Below are 17,752 nucleotides of genomic sequence, written 5' to 3' on the forward strand. Positions count from 1 at the left end.
GTGCAAACTCCACACAGTCACCCAAGGCCGGAATTGAACCCGGATCCCTGCCGCTGAGAGGCAGCAGTACTAAACATTGTGCTACCGTGCCCCCCACACACCGATCAATATCAGCCTAGATAGGGAACAACTGATTGCTGGAGATGAATATGGGACAAATGGGGATAATTTCAGAAATCAAGTTGAAAGCGAATCTCAGAAAAATTCTTCAGCAAAACTTTATGAGAAGGTGAAAAGATCTGTTCAAGGCCATTAGATCAAACTGAGAGACTCTAAAGGGAGACAGGCATTTTGTAAATAAATGTATTGAGGGGGATAGCAGGGAAAGGGTGTAAGAAACCAGATCGAAAAGCTTGGAGCTAACAAACTGGCACAACATGCTCAGCATGTCAAACAGCCTGCCGCTGTTCCACTGGCTAGATGAGTAAACTTGTCCATGGGGTGATGAGAATCAACAATTTTGTATTTGTTCATCCTTCTACCCTGCAATCCAAGCCAACTGGATCAGTTCCTCTTAGCTCTATGTGGAGGTGAACTTGCTCTTTCTTGTCTTATCCTATTGCCGTAGAGCTGTGGGAGTATGTAGTTGCAGACCAATAACCTCCGACACACTCTGTGGCACAGAGTTTTATTTAGCCATGTTGCTTTCCCTGGAAATGAAAAATAATCACACAGGCTTTTCTTATAGGAATGTACAGAAAGAAGATCGCATACCAATGGCTGAAGAGTACAGCGAGTACAAGCATATAAAAGCCAAACTTCGATTGTTGGAGGTACTCATCGCTAAGCACGATGACTCAAAAATAGTTTTGAGTTCTTAAAGACAAAACCCTTACACGGAAGACAATTTTCTTGTACTTAATTGGGATTCACTCCTTCCGAAAGCTCTGGATTCTTCATCCTCGCATTTGTGCCATAGAAACACTTGGCTGCACTTTAATTAATCACTGAAGTCTACAAATTCCAGCAGTGACAGCAAAAATGAACACGGGTTGCTGAGCAACTAATCAAAGTCACTGTTGCTAATGACAGCAAACGTTACAAGATGCACTGACGATATTTTTGAGTAGGTAGCTTTGAGAATTTTATGAAATAGACCCTATTCTGGACAATGAGAAACTCCGAATAGTTGGAATTATGTCTCGGAAAGGAGATGTTCAGGAGGGAGACATTTATTTGATGGTCTCCATGTGAGACACCATAAGCACTTTATTTATGTCATTGTGAACTGAAAAAAAGTGTCGTGTGCAACCAAAAAAAAAATCAGCCTGCCTTTTTTTTTTTGCTCATGTGTTTTGATGGTTACTTCAGTTTTTATCACATTAAGTAGTCAACTACTGTTTAAATACAAAGATTGTCAATTCTTGTTTGAGTATTGAAGGGAGAAGAAAGGAAATTCAACGTGAATTTATAGTTGTTTGGACTCCAATTCCAATGTTCTTTGTAGCCATTTAAAACAGGATCAGGTTGCAGTTCTTTAACCATTTCACATCCAACTTAGTGATTGGTATACCTTTATATTGTCCACTAGAAATGTTGTAATTTATATTTTTGGTAATTATTTACTGAAAAATGTGATGTTTTGTAATCTAGAACATTTGTAAGGTGTATCATTCTGAAATAGGCATATTTTGCTTGCATAATGTTCCTGAAGCATCTTAGAGGTCTATGTGTCATTAAGGTTTGACTTAAACTAATTTTATCAATCCTTTCAGCAATCCATTGTTTATTGAAAATATGCTATATCACAAGGCAGATGAAGGAAGTCATTTGGGCCAGCTAAGTTTATGATCTAAAAAGAATCTAAAGGTCCTTTATCGCAGTCTTATTTTTTAATTGATCTTCGGCTGCTCCTCACCCGTTTGGTATAATTGATAAATTTGACCACTTCGCTTTAATAACTTCTATATTCAAGTTGTTTTCAACAGTTACCCAGCAAATGTTATAAGAATTAGAAAAAAAAATTAGAGTACCCAATTCTTCTTTTGCAATTAAGGGGTAATTTATCGTGGCCAATTCAACTACCCTGCACATCTTTTTGGGTTGTGGGGGTGAGACCAATGCAGACATGGGGAGAATGTGCAAACTCCACACGGACAGTGACCCGGGCCCTGGATCGAACCCGGGTCCTCGGCGCCGTGAGGCAGCAGTGCTAACCACTGGGCCATCATGCTGCCGTAAGTTAAAAGAATTAAAACCTCTTCTGACCAAGGGTAACTGTTGCACAGACCCACACCGACCCCGTATAGGGCTCCCCACACCCACAAACCCCCAGGGGTCTCCCCGCAGTCCTCCCTCCCCATTACAGGAGGCCCCCCGAAATCCCCCATAGATTTCCCTCCACCCCTTCAACAACCCCACCACTGTCAAGACCCGAAAGCCCCCACGAGGCTCGACTTCCCCAAGCCCTCCTCATAAGCCTACAGGCTTATGTGATACACATCTTCTCCCTAGACTGTCCTGGATATTTAAACTTGCCTGCTTTATGGCAGCTGGTACTATAAAAAAAAAAAGGGGCCTGTGGCTTCCTTCCCTTTGACTGAGCTTTACGTGAAGCTAGGTTCCAAGGATGTGCGGCACTACCCAGCTCTCGCCTGGCCGGAGTAAGAAGGTCGGACAAGAAAGCAATTTGGGTAAATAACTCCACTCCAAGGAAGTTCAGATCCTTCCTTCCCTAAAAGAGATTAGTAAACCAAATGCCAATTCTCTTTAGAATTGATGATAGTTTTAGAGTAACCATCACTTAAACTAGCTTTATAGTCCAGATTTTGTTAATTGAATTTAAATTCCACCAGTTGCCATGGTGGGATTTGAGCCCATGTCCTCAGGGGCACAGGCCTCAAGATTATTAATTCAGTTATCACTGCACCACCAACTCCCCAATTGAATGTAAATTAGAAACCGCAGTTTGCAATACCATTCCCAGTTCTTTGAATACTCATCGAGGATTCTCAAGTCACAACAAGAACATGCTGCTTCTTACAGCCAATGTAAAAACCAGAAGCAAAATAATGTTGATTATGGAAATCTGCAAACAAAACAAAAAAATGTTGGCAATACTCAACAGGTCAGGCATCTGTGGAGAGAAACACACACATATTTCAGGTCAATGATCTTTGGTCAGAAGGAGCTCTTCTGCTGCTTATTTCCAGTGATGTAAAACCACTGGGTTTATAGTTGTTTGTTGAGTCTCTTGTTTTGGAACGGCTGATGCCTGGTCCATTTGCCTCTTTCAGATTTCATCCCTTTTGTTTTGTGCCCATGTGTGTCTCAGGCCTTCATTGATTTGATCATGTTCTGCATTATCTCGGATTACATAGGACATGATACTGAGCAGTCATAGAGTGCATTAATTATTTTCAACTTGTTTCAGGTCCAATAATATTCTTTTCACGTTCCTTCTTCTCTAACTCCCTTCTTACTATGGTTGTACTGATGAACTATAATTTGCGATTGGGCTAATATCGCTGTTATTTATGCACAAAGGCCACAGCAACTTCATGGGAGGCTTAAATGCACGGTTCACCTCCAAATATCCAAAGTTGCTGTTCCTGTTGCACCACTCCATCATTAGCTTCACAAAAATGGCATCTTGCTGTCTAGTTCACTATTGAAATGCATTCCCTGTTATGAAATTGCAGTAGATATAAACTAAACTCTCCAGAGAAGGTTAAGTATTGTCCATTTCAGTCTAAGTACAATTTTTATATAATCACTGCTAAGTCAACCTCACTGGCATTGAAATATATGGTTGCTTGGCCTGTTCACTGATGTCTTAGATGACCAATTTCCCTCACTGCGATGTTATCAGCTCACATATACAGCAACTTGCAATGTAAAAATTTAAACCAGGTTCAATAATGGTAAGTCTAACTGCCGTTAGATTCATCACCACAGCAAATTATGGCCCAATGTGTTTCTGAAACTCCAATACTTCCCCAGCCTACCATATTATAAGATTTATATTTTCTTCACTTTGGATTGATCTATTTGAATGGTATTTAATTAATGCCTAACTGAGCTAGAGTACAACTCACCACCATTTCAATCAAATTCCTTAAGCTTATCCTTCAAAGACTTGAAGCCAGCCTTTTAAAGTGTCTTGCTGTTTATTGGCCTTTGGTGTTGCCAATTCTTTGTGTATCCTGCAGAACCTTAATTTGCCATTGTCTGGTCACGGTCTTTGTGTTCTTTTTAAAATGATTATTTAAACTGCATGCATTTTGAGTTTACTTATTTTGCAATCCTAATGAATGTGTTCACTCAAAACTAGTTTGCCAAAAATATTTGTAGCTAAACCTGAACTTCCATGTAAAATGGAAATGAACGCAGAATTTCTTTGCTTGGTTCAGAAGTGTACTATTAACTACGCTCAACTGAAACAGAACAAAGCATCTGAGACTGGAAGCATTTGTTCAAAGTCATTGTTGGTAGTGACAGAATTCAACTCAGGTTTTTAATTTGTGCCACCAGATAAAATCCCAATTTCACATTCTACAAAATTCGATTTAAATCTGGAAGCAATGTTATAAATGCAGTGTTAATTTACCATTTCTTAACCAGAGATATTTCTTTTCCTTATTGTGGACCATTAAAAACAATTTGTTGTTCCAAACTGTCTATGCATGGAGGGGAAAAATACTATGAAATTATAAGCTACTGTTTGGTTAACCCAAATAATGCTGGCACTTTGTATTTCTTTGTAGGAAGCAGTGTAGCTTTGTAAGAAGAATTATAATTATAATGAACTTAATGAGATATTAGAATGTAATAAATAGGATAGTAATGTTTGCATTTTACAGCCATTTAATGTTTTAGAAGCAGTATGGATTCATAACACTGTCAAATTACTACAAAATGCTCTGTAGTTGATCATCCACCGAACTGTAAATCTTTTTAAACAGTACAAATACAAATATTTTTCTATTGTATTACATTTATTTTCTTCAAATACAGCGGTTTTAAATGTTTCTTATTAACTAGTTATTACAAGTAATGTGAACACTTAATGAACGAGTTGGAAGTACTGTATTTCTATTTTGCAAGATAAAGTCATGCTGCCACTGTAACCTTCATGCTTGTTCCAATCGATAGTTGTTCATTCAGGTTAAATATTTGATTTAGAACACTACAAATAAGCTAAACTTTTTGCTTTGCAAGAGCACATTAATCTCAATTGTATTTTCTCTTAAAGCAGGAACTTTGCAGCAACTTTATGAAGTATCTCACAAAAAGAAACAGACATTTACATATTCTGTAAAACGAATGTTTCAGTAAATAAATCAACCAGCGGATCAGCTTTTGGTGAAAGGCTGCATCATATGCGTGCTTTCAAGAGGAAAAAATTGAAATAACACAAAATGAAAACTATATTACTGTCAGTAGTGTGAAAATTGTAGATTGTTCAGTTAACGTCCAGCACTAATATTACAAGTCTTGCAGCTAGGATCTTTTTTTGCGTTTGCTGTGGATAAACTCATTAGCTGATGGCCACTGATCTCAGCCACGCTACCAAGAGAGAGATCCACTGGGTCAGTGTAGATAATTTCTAAAATAGCATCCTGGGCATGATGATAAACAAGCCTACCGTCCTCCTCAGTGCACGTCAGGAATTTGTTGTCTACAATATTTAGCTGAGGAAGTCGCTGCTTGCAGAATTCATCTCCCTCTGATCCCATAGGTGCAATAACAAGAATGATGTAGTGGTATGCTGTATACATACAATAAAAATCACCAAAATAGAGGTTAGTGTTCTGGTTGAAGAGTTTGCTGGCAGGAATCTGATAACGGTATCTCCCGTAAGGTGAATCATGCGGAGGTTTTCCAGTGTTGAATTCAGTGTTGCAGCTAAAGAAGATGCCTTGCAGTTTTCCACTGATGGGAGAACCATGACTGCCACTGTTATCTTTTATGGAAGCTTGCATCATTTGCTCCTCATGCTCCCTGAAAACAGTAATTTTCCATTTGTCAGTAATGCAGGAGAACTGCCTGTGGAAGCACAATCAGTATTGGCAGGTCATCCCAATAATTATGAAGCCAGAGACTCAATTGGACTTCTCGGTGAACTGCTAAGTTGGTATCGGACTAGTGGCAGAATTTATAACCAATTTGATTGTCTCAGTTTAAGAAACAAACTAACAGGGAAATCTTGGACTAAGAAATGACAGGAGGCAGAAATTATTTTTCCCAGAGCTCGGAGCTGTAGCATGAACATGGAGTGGGTTCAGCAGAGGAGCAGTCAATCGAGTGGAAGAACAAATAAGGAAGGTTCTTAAACTGAAGACTATTCCAAAATGGGAAAAATGCTTTCCTTCCTATTAATTTCCAAAAAAACATCTACCTCGACTGTCTCAAATTCGTTCATCATTGTTAAAACTTTAACCATATCCCATCTAAGGCTGTGTTTCTCCAAGTTAAATGACGCTCGGAAAGTATCCTCATAATTAAGAGCTTCAATTCCTTCATTGAGCACAGGGACCAAAGCTAGACAGTGCTGATTGGTTGTTGCGGTAGAATTAGTCTCAAGTGTCCATTTGATGAACAATATCGTACACCTGATCTGTGCCCAGGCGCTGCAATGTTGGTTAAGCAACTTTCTAATGCCCAATAAAGAACAAAGGACAATACAGCACAGGAACAGGCCCTCCAAGCCTGTACTGGTCATGATGCCAACCTTGGCCAAAACCCTCAGCACTTCCTTGTGCCGTATCCCTCTATACCCATCCTATCCATGTATTTGTCAAGGTGCCTTTAGAACGCCGTTAATGTATCTGCTTCCACAACCTCCCCTGGCAACATGTTCCAGGCACTCACCACCCTATGTGTAAAAGGCCTGCCTTGCACATATCCTCTAAATTTTGCCCCAGAGACCTTAAACCTATGCTCCTGGTGATTGACCCCATCACCCTGGGAAAGAGTGCCTGCCCATTCACTCTATCCATGCCCCTCATAATCTTGTAGACCTCCCTCATGCACCCCTCAACCTCCGTCGTTCTAATGAAAACAGTCCGAGTCTATTCAGCCTCTCCACATAGCTAACACCCTCCAGACCAAGCAACATCCTGGTAAACCTCCTCTGCACCCTCTCCAAAGCCTCCACATCCTTCTGATAGAATGGCGACCAGAATTGTGCGCAATATTCCAAGTTCGGACTTACCAAGGTTCTATACAACTGTTGCATGACTTGCCGGTTTTTATTCTCAAAGCCCCGTCCAATGAAGGCAAGCATTCTGTATGTTTTATTGATTATTTTGTCCACTTGTGTTGCCACTTTCAAAGATCTGTGGAACTGCACACCCAGATCTCTGACTTTCTATATTCCTAAGAGTTTTGCCATTTGCGGTATATTTCCCCTCAATGTTAGACCTACCAGAATGCATTACCTCACATTTGTCTGGATTAAACGCCATTTGCCATTTCTCTACCCAAGTCTCCAACCTATGTCCTGCTGTATATTCTGACAATCCTCAACACTATCTGCCACTCCACCAACCTTGGTGTCATCCGCGAACTTGCTAATATTCCAGCTACACTTTCCTCCAAATCGTTTATGTATACTATAAACAACAGAGGCCCCAGCACAGATCTCTGTGGAACACCACTAGTCACAACCTTCCATTCAGAAAAACACGTTTCTATTGCTACCCTCTGTCTTCTGTGACCGAGCCAGTTCTGTATCCATCTTACCAACTTACATCCAATCCCGTGTGACTTCACCTTTTGTACAAGTCTGCCATGAGGCAGCTTGTCAAAGGCTTTACTGAAGTCAATGTCAACAACATCCACCGTCCTCCCCATATCAATCATCTTTGTCAGCTCCTCAAAAAACTCGATTAAGTTAGTGAGGCATGACCTACCCTTCACAAAACCATGTTGTCTATCGCTACATTTGTTTCCAAATGGGTATAAGTCCTGACCCTGAGAATTCTCTCCCATACTTTACCCACTATCAACATGAGTCTCACCAGCTTATAGTTTCATGGATTATCCCTGCTACCTTTCTTAATCAGCGGTACCACATTAGCTATTCTCCAGTCCTCTGGGATCTTACCTGTAGCCAATGAGGATACAAAGATTAAGGCCCCAGCAATTTCCTCCCTTGCTTCCCTCCGTATTCTGGTGTAAATCCCATCCGACCCAGGAAACCTATCTACTTTAATGTCTTTTACAATACCCAATACCTCCTCCTATTCGATGTCAACACGACCCAGACTGTCCACACACCCTACCCAAGAATCATCTTCCACAAAGTCCTCTTCTTTGGTGAACACTGATGCAAAGTACTCATTTAGTACCACACCCACTTCCTCTGGCTCAATACATAGATTCCCCCCACTGTCCTTAAGTGGTCCAATCCTTTCCCTGGCTACCCTCTTGTTTTTTTACATGTGAATAAAAAGTTTTGGGGTTCACCTTAATCCTGCTTGCCAAGGACTTTTCATGACCTGTCCTAATTTCCCGCGTAAATACCTTAATCTGCCCACTTGAAGTAGATATAATGTCCCTTGAAATGAAATGAAATGAAAATCGCTTATTGTCACAAGTAGGCTTCAAATGAAGTTACTGTGAAAAGCCCCTAGTCGCCACATTCCGGCGCCTGTTCGGGGAGGCTGGTACGGGAATTGAACCGTGCTGCTGGCCTGCCTTGGTCTGCTTTAAAAGCCAGCTATTTAGCCCAGTGTGCTAAATCAGCCTTGCGTGCAAGCTTCAGATTCCTTCAGGAAATTGAACCAAGCAGGAGCCATTATTTGATCTACGTGAAAACAATATTGTGGTCTTCAATGGGACTACAAATGTACTTAAAAAATATATTTTGAGATGGAGCCGGAAGTAGCAGTACTCCTTGCATTTAGCGCAGAAGGTTCTGGAAACTCTAGTGTGCGTCAGAAACCAGCCCAGGGAATAATTATGTGGAATACAATCAGGTAAATTATGAAATAATAAAATTGCTTTTCAAAATCATACTGTCACTGAAATCATTTCAACATTAAATTAGCTATGCAAAGATTGCATGGGGTCATATTGTACATGAACATGTAAATTCATTTGGAATTCTCCCTAAGAAGTTTAGATTATAATGCTCTCAGCAACTGAGAAATTTTGAAACTAGCATTATTTAATAATCTATTTTGCTGATACCGCCGTACAGCTTCTGATGCTCTGAAGATATAGACATTGTTGTAGGAGTCCCAATTAACTGCAATTAATGTAGGTTTAAAAGTTCTAATTGTAAATTTTTGGTGACATTCTCTTGTATGCATTATGTTTTGCTAGTTTACCAGAAAAGTACTGCAAGCTCATTTAAACCTAAGCTGTTTATTAATATTTGTTGAAGTAGTAACATCTGACCATACAAATTAGGAGTAGGTCCTTCGAGCCAGCTCCGCCACTCAGTAAGATCATGGTTGATCCAATTGTAACCTCAACTCCACATTCCTGCCTACCCCAAATAACCTTTCACCCTCTTGCTTATTATCTAACTGCCTTAAAAACATTCAAAGAGTCTGCCGAAGAGTTCCAAGACTCGCACTGAGAAAGTAATTCTCCTTATCACTGTCTTAAATGGGCGACTTCTTATTTTTAAACACTTCTAGATTCTCCCACAAGCGGAAACATCCTTTCCATATCCATCCTGTGGAGTTCTTTGAAGAAATAACATGTGCTGTGGATGAAGGGATGTACTGTACTTGGATTTTCAGAACACATTTGATAGGGTGCCATATCAAAGGTTATTATGGAACATAAAAGTACATGATGTAGAGGATAGGATATTGGCATGGATAGAAGATTGGCTCGTCACCAGGAAACAGTAGGCACACATGGGTAATTTTCTGCTTGGTGGGATGTGATGAGTGATGTGCCACAGAGATCAGTGATCTTATATATTTACATTACTCTTTTAAACTCCAGCAGATACAAGCCAGAAATTAATCTAGTAAACCTTTCCTGAATTGCTTCCAATGCATTTACATCCTTCCTTAAATAAGATTAATACTAGTACTCCAGATGTGATCTCATCAATGCCCTGTATAACTGAAGCATAACCTCCTACTTTTGTATTCAATTTCCGTCGCAATTAATAACATATTAGCTTTCCTAATTACTTGCTGTACCTGTATATTAATCTATTGCAATTCATGCATCTCAGAAATCTGAAATTTCTCACCATTTAGATAATATGCTTTTTTTATTCTTCCTGCCAAAATAGAAAATTTCACATTTCCACCCCATCATATTTTATTTGCCAGATCTTTGTCCACTCATTTAACCTATCTATATCACTTTGTAGTCGCCTTCCATCCTCATCACAATTTAAATTCCTACCTATCTTTGTACGGTCAGCAAATTTAGCAACCATAACTTCATCCAAGTCATTTATATAAATTGTAAAATGTTGAAGCATCAACACGGATCTCTGCAGCACACCACCCATCACATCCTGCCAAGCAGAAAACTACCCATGTGTGCCTACTGTTTCCTGGTGACTAGCCAATCTTCTAACCATGCGAATATGTTACCCCCTACACCATGAGCTTTTATTTTCCATATTAACCTTTGATAAAGCACCTTATCAAATGCCTTCTGAAAATCCAAGTACAGTACATCCCTTCATCCAATTTATTGGAGTTCTTTGAAGAAATAACAGAACTCCAATAAATTGGTTAAACATGGTTTCCTTCTCAGAAAACCATGTTGACTCTGCCTTTAGTTTATCTAAGTGACCTGCTATAATGTCTTTAATAATAGCTTCTAACATTTTTCCTATGAGATATTAAGCTCATTGGCCTGGAGTTTCATGCGTTCTGTACATTTACTATCTTCCAATCAAATGGCAACTTACCTGAAATTAAGAAATATAGGAAAGTTAAAACTAAAACATCAACTATCTCACTAGCCATATCTTTTAAGACTGTAGGGTAAAGTCATCAGGACGTGTCAGCATGCAGTACCAGCAATTTTTTCAGTACCACTTCCCTGGTGATTATAATTTTCCAGAGTTCCATTTCCTGATTTACAGCTATTTCTGGGATATTATTTGTATTCTCTATAGTGAAGACCAAGGCAAAATACCTGTTCAATTCACCTGCCATCTCCTTATTTTCCATTATTCATTCCCCAGACTCACTTTCTATAGGACCAACATTCACTTTGTTAATGTCTTTAAAAATATCTGTAGCAACTCTTACTCTATGTCTTTACACTTATCGCTAGCTTTCTCGTGTACTCTTAATTTTTGCCTCATTATTAATCTTTTTGTCATTATTTGCTGTTCTTTATACTCTGTCCAAAATACTGACCTATCATCCATCTTTGCGCAATTATATGATTTAAAAAAAAAGTTTTATACCTTTTTAACTTTTAGTTAACCATAAATGGAGGGTCCCTCCACTTGCAATTTCTCATTGGAATGTACCAATGTATTCTGAAATATCCCTTCAAATGTCTGTTACTGTATTGAACTATTCATTAACCTCATTTGCTAGTTCAGTTTAGCTAAATCTGCTTCCATGCCCTTATTTAAGTTTAATGTACTCGTCTTAGACCCACTCTTCTCTCCCTCAAACTGAATATAAAATTCGATCATATTTTGATCGCTACTAGCTAGGGGTTCCTTCACTATGATGTTATCAATCAATCCTATCTGAAGCCTACTCTCTTTTGAGAAACTGTCCCGAAAACATTCTTGGAATTTCTCATTTATGCTGCCTTTGCTTATCTGATTTTTCCAGTCTATATTTAGATTAAAATCCCCCATGATTATCATTGTACCTTTCTGACATGCTCCCATTATCTCTTCCTTTATACTCTGTCCTACCAAGTGTTATTAGGGTGCCTGTATACCACTCCCACAAATGACTTCTTGCCTTTATCATTTCTCATCTCAATCCAAACTGCTTTTACATACTGGTTTTCTGAACATAGATCATCCCTCTCATGCACTAATACCATCATTAATTAACAGAACTACCCCCTCTGCCTTTTTGCAGATTCCGGTCCTTCCTAAATATCATGTACCGATGAATATTTAGGTCCCAATTTATGTCATCCTGTAGCCACGTCTCTGTAATGGCGATAATAGCGTACATATTTATTTCTATTTGTGCTATCAATTGATCTGTTTCTAATTATTTGATACAGAGACTTTAGTTTTGTCCTTTAATTACTTTTGTAACATCTCGCCTTATCTGCTAATTTACTCTTTGATTTGTACCTTTAGCCCTTCCTGCCACAGTCCATTTGTCATTTCCCTTGTCTTTCTTGCCTTGTCTCTACTCTTTGGTTTACCACATCTTCCTAAATTTGATCTCTTGCTCCCACTATTTAGTTTAAAACCCTCTCTACTTCCCTAACTATGCGGCTTGCCAGAACACCAGCCTCGGCATGATTCAGGTGTAGACGATGCAGTCCTCAATTTTCCCAGGACTGGTACAAATCGGAACCCATTTCTCTCACACCAGTCTTTGAGTCATGTCTTTAATTTCATTTCTCTGTGCCAATTTGCACATGGCTCAGGTAATAATCCAGAGATTGCACTGTATTGGCATCTAGGAGCTCCCACATCCGCAGCTGAAACGCAACATCTATCCCGCCATTGTTACTTATGTTTAGTTAATTAAATTTAATTACTGCTGCACTGAAGTAAGCAGAAAAAGTAGAACATAAAGAGCAACACCTCCGCCCCCCTCACTCTGCTTGCAATCTGCACTCAATTTGCAAAATGGTACCCAGACCTCCATACAGTCTTTGGAGCTAAAACTACAACAACTAGATTGGACTAGTTAGCCAATTAACTAATCAACTATTCTTCAGTAGAGATTGTTTCTCCCTGTTGGAAGGCTGGAATAAATGTATTGGGCGGGATTCTCCGTTGGCTGGCGATGAAACGCTATTGGCCGGATAATAAGTTCCGATGCTAAAATCGCAGGTGCCGATTTGACTCTAAATCGCTATTCTCCACCACCTCGTCAGCGGCGTCAATGCGGTCTGGAACGCACCTACAGTAAACACCATATGCACATCATAAGTGGGTCTGACCCGGTATTCTCCGGGACCTCCGCAATGCTCCGCCTTTGATGGGCCGAGTTTCCGACAGTGCGGTTCACGTGTGCTTTTAAAAATCGTGAAACCAGCGCCGTGGCTGCTGAGGGAGAGGGGGTATGGAAAGTGTCCAACATCGCCATAGTTTGCTGACTGTTGTCCTGCTGGCTGGGGGACCTCTGCGAGGGCTGGGGGGAGTAGCGGGCGGTGGCCAGGAGGTCGGCTGTGGAGTCAGAGTGGACGGACACTGAACACCATTGCTGCAGTCGGAAAGGCAGCCATGCAGCTGTAAATGCCGCTGACAGCCCACTGTGAACTTAGGGCCACGGGTCATATATGGGTCCCCCCAGGCCCCAGCCGACACACCAGCTGCAGGGGCGCACTCCACAACCAATGCCATCTTCTTGGCAGGGATGAGTGTGCCTAGGGATTGTAATGTATATATGTAGCTGCAGCTTGTCAGCCTCCCGAGTGTCAATCACCTGGCAAACTCTGAACTGTTTTTCATTGGAATCGATTGTGTTCCACATGGCACTGGCGCTAGCCCCTCCACAGTTGTTGAATCGATCCAGGTCTGGCGCCAGTTTTGCTATCGTGAAAGTCCACGTATTCTGCCCCGGCGTCAACAATTAGTCTCAGAAACGGAGAATCCCGCCCAATTAGGTTGTTAACCTACTTTAAGTAATTACCAGTGAAATGCCAACTGGAAAACAGATTTTTAGAAAGATATTGATACTTAAAATTCCCCACTCACAAACCTTATATCAGCTCACTCTGCTTGCAATTTGCACTCCATTTCAGCACTATTTTATCAGTGTCATTTTATCTCACTTACCACTAGACAACTCAAACTTGTCACTGGCTGTGAATTAAGACTATAAAAGGATAGTTAATGCCATGCTTCTCAGACAGAAGTAAATGTGTGTATGTAGTTAACACCAAATATGAAAAACTTACTGCTTCACACACACTATTTTATCCTACAATTATCGGTAAAAGATATGATCCAAGGCTTCATTAAAAAACATTCTTCTCAGTAGTCTCATTAAGTTTAATAAATAATTTTCTCAAGTTTAACTATGGTAATGAAAGTGGCTTTTCCTGTGATTTTTCTTACCGAACATAGTCAAAATACTCTCTGTGCTGGTTACGATAGAAAACTGAAAACTTCAACATGCGCCCTGAAATCACTTCAGCTTTTTCCATCAACTGTGTTAAGTGAACCTTGGAATAGTCTGCAGAACAATTGAAATACATTTTATTACGAACATTACATTGTGTTTCAATTTTATACTAAATTAAAACAGTGAAAACAATTATTTTCACATGGTTTGAAGATTAAATGTAATTCTAGTGGTATATACATGAAAACATTACTTTGAGGGGAAAATCGATTGTTACTTGTCCAAAAGAAAAGGGTAAGCAAACATTTTCTGCTATAATCAAAACAGAAAATACTGGAAATACTCAGCAGATCAGGCACCATGTGTGAGGAAAGAAACAGCATCTTTGGGAGAAAAACAGCATTATTGTGGTCTGAACCTTCCCATCAGTGGCAAAGCAATGAAGGAACTAAGAAGCTTGCAAATGCTAGGGATAGGCGAAGAGGAAAAACCAGGTGTGGCCAAACTTGGGATACCATTGAATGGGTGCATTGTGAGGTTGTGAGAGGTGAGGCAGGGGGTGAGAGGCAGTGGGAGTACGAAGATACTTCTGATAGAAAGGGCTGCTCCTAGAAGGTTTTATGCCTGTTGTGAACAGTGCTAATAAATAAATCAGGGTAAAAAATCAAGCTAGGTCCCAGGCAAAAAGCCCAAGTTTATGTACTGGTAGAACCCAAGAGGGGCTATTTCTGGCAAACTGGACGTTGGGGGTTTCCAGTGCAAGTTGTAAGGAAACTTCCAATTTTGTTGCAGTCCTTAATAGTGACAAATATCTGGGATGGGTTTCACTGTTGGCTGACGCGAAAATTGCAAAAAGCGATTGGGCAGAGAATAGGTTCCGACAAAAAAGTTGTAACGGGCGATGGTATGACATTAAATCGCAATTCTCCGTCACCTTGACAGCGGCATCAATGTGTACCGGAACGCATGTAGAGTAAACACCGTTTGCATGTCATGCAGGTGATTCTCCTCCTCCGATGTGCCGAGTTCCCGATTGTGCGGTTCACTTGTGCTTTAAAAAATCGTGAAACCGGTGTCATGGCTGATGAGGGAGAGAGGAGGTAGGACACAGAGAGGCGCGACTGTGGGCTGCCAGGCCAGACACTGGCTGGGGTGGGGGGTGCCCTGCTAGGGGAGGGTGACGGGGGAACAGGCCGAGTGTCCGGGGTGACCACCCACAGGATTGGGGCGGTGTCCAATCATGGACTGCCATTACCGCGGCCTGCAAGGCAGCCATCTTGCTGCGCACCCACTGACCATCCACCTTAGCCCCTGGTTCTGCAGTGACATCGGCCGTATGGGTGCCCCCACAATCCCACCCCAACCTCCGTCACCCCCCCCACAACCTGACCGCCACCCGCCGACGGCCCATCCAGGGCAACGCCCACGGTAGCCCCTATGGAGGTGCAGGGCAGGGGCCACGGAATGTATCGCTGGCAAGGGCCGTGTCAGACGATGGTACCCCTGGCCTCAGGGACAGGCACCAGGGCCAGTGGCCCCCATGGTGCTGGCCAACAGGGCCACTATGTAGCCCAGTGGACCTGGTTGGGCACGGGAGAATGCACCATGCTAACATGTCAGCCTCTCACCCCCTGCAGACAATGGATAATGGAATTCAACCAGCAATAATAGCCTTTCTGCTGGTTGCCACAGCCCTGGGGATGCCCTTCGGTTGTACGAGCTGGTACTGTACGAGGAGGAAGCTGCAGTAGCGGAGTGTGGAGCAGCGGAGTATGCAGCAGAGGAACAAGTGGTAGCCATCCAGGATGGGGAGCTGGCCACCCAACAGGCCGCGGAGGAAGAGGTGCCAAGGAGCCGCTGCATGAGGCCTCATGTGTACCGGCACTGCCTGTCATTCGAAGACCTGCCGCACTGGGCATGCCGTTGAAGACTCCGGCGGAGCAAATGGACAGTGCGACACATCCGCAAGACACTGGCACACCTGGCACCGCAGAGTATAGGAGAAGACACCCGCTCCCGGTAGGCTTCAAGGTGACAGTCGCCCTGAATCTTTACGCCACGAGCTCCTTCCTGGCACCGAGTGGGAACCTGTCCAGGATCTCACAGACCTCGGTGCACAGGTGCATCCACGCCGTCACAGATTCCCTATATGCCCAGGTGGCTCAATGAGGACCGAGCCCACCAGGCTGCCTGGGCAGCAAGGTTCGCATCATGCCCCCGGTCCAGGGGTTGATTGATGGAATGCATGTCCCCCTACGAGCACCTGCACAAGACAGGCCACTCTACAAAAACCAAAAGGGGTACCATTCTATGAACATGCTGCGCTTCATACACGTCTGCTCCTGTTCCTGGGCAGTATACACGGCGCCTTCATCCTGGCACACTCAATAATTCCTGACATGTTCTAGACACCCCCCCACCCCACCTCCCAGCTGGGGGTTTGGCTCCTGGGTGACAGGGGTTATCCACTGCGGTCGTGGCTGATGACACCTATCTGGAGGCCACAAACCAACACAGAGACCCGCTACAACGATGCCCATACAGCAATCAAGCCCGTGATGAAGCGGTGCTTCGGCCTCCTGGAGTTAGGCCATGGGCGAGGAAGTGAGACCCCGCTGAGTTATGGTTCCCCATGACAGGTGTGCCAACCCCCACCAACACCACCCTCACCCCAACACCATTCCCACACCACCCACCTCACCTCCACACCACCCCAACACCACCAACCTCACCCCCACACCAACCTCACCCCCACACCACCCTCACCCCCCACCACCAACCTCACCTCCACACCACCCCAACACCACCTTCACCCACCACCAACCTCACCCCCACACCACCCCACCATTCCCACCCCCCTCACCACCAACCTCACCCCCACACCATTCCCATACCCCCCTCACCCCCCACCACCAACCTCACCCCCACACCACCCTCACCCCCCACCACCAACCTCACCTCCACACCACCCCAACACCACCTTCACCCACCACCAACCTCACCCCCACACCACACCACCATTCCCACCCCCCTCACCACCAACCTCACCCCCACACCACCCCACCATTCCCACACCCCCCACCAGCAACCTCACCTCCACACCACCTTCCCCCCCCACCAACCTCACCCCCACACCACCCCACCATTCCCACACACCCCTCCACCAACCTCACTCCCACACCACCCCACCATTCTCACACCCCCCACCACCAACCTCACCTCCACACCACCTTCACCCCCCACCATCAACCTCACCCCCACACCACCTTCACACCCCACCACCAACCTCACCACCCCACCACCTTCACCCCCCACCACCAACCTCACCACCCCACCACCTTCACCCCCCACCATCAACCTCACCCCCACACCACCTTCACACCCCACCACCAACCTCACCACCCCCACACCACCTTCACCCCCCCACCAACCTCACCACCCCCCACCACCCTCAACCCCCACACCACCCCAACACCACCTTCACCTCCCACCACCAACCTCACCTCCACACTACTCTCACCCCCCACCACCAACCTCACCTCCACACCACCCCAACACCACCTTCACCCCCCACCACCAACCTCACCCCC

At 43.2% G+C, this 17,752-nt stretch overlaps 2 protein-coding genes across 22 annotated transcripts in view; one reads left to right on the plus strand and one right to left on the minus strand.

Moving 5' to 3' along the window:
- Positions 1 to 4,931, plus strand: part of fam13c (family with sequence similarity 13 member C) — a 304,619-nt gene extending 299,688 nt beyond the window's left edge. For all 21 annotated transcript variants that reach the window (XM_072478901.1, XM_072478903.1, XM_072478904.1 and 18 more), the window contains one exon: positions 689 to 4,931. In XM_072478901.1, coding sequence (XP_072335002.1) covers positions 689 to 821 — 133 coding nt within the window. In that variant the 3' untranslated portion in view covers positions 822 to 4,931. The remainder of the gene's footprint in view (positions 1 to 688) is intronic.
- Positions 4,789 to 17,752, minus strand: part of phyhiplb (phytanoyl-CoA 2-hydroxylase interacting protein-like b) — a 92,742-nt gene continuing 79,778 nt past the window's right edge. The window contains exons 4-5 of the mRNA XM_072478911.1: positions 14,156 to 14,273; positions 4,789 to 5,943 (exon numbers count right to left, since the gene is read on the minus strand). Coding sequence (XP_072335012.1) covers positions 5,409 to 5,943; positions 14,156 to 14,273 — 653 coding nt within the window. The 3' untranslated portion in view covers positions 4,789 to 5,408. The remainder of the gene's footprint in view (positions 5,944 to 14,155; positions 14,274 to 17,752) is intronic.

This window comes from Scyliorhinus torazame, chromosome 16 (assembly GCF_047496885.1).
Source record: "Scyliorhinus torazame isolate Kashiwa2021f chromosome 16, sScyTor2.1, whole genome shotgun sequence".
NCBI classification, from domain to species: Eukaryota; Metazoa; Chordata; class Chondrichthyes; order Carcharhiniformes; family Scyliorhinidae; genus Scyliorhinus; species Scyliorhinus torazame.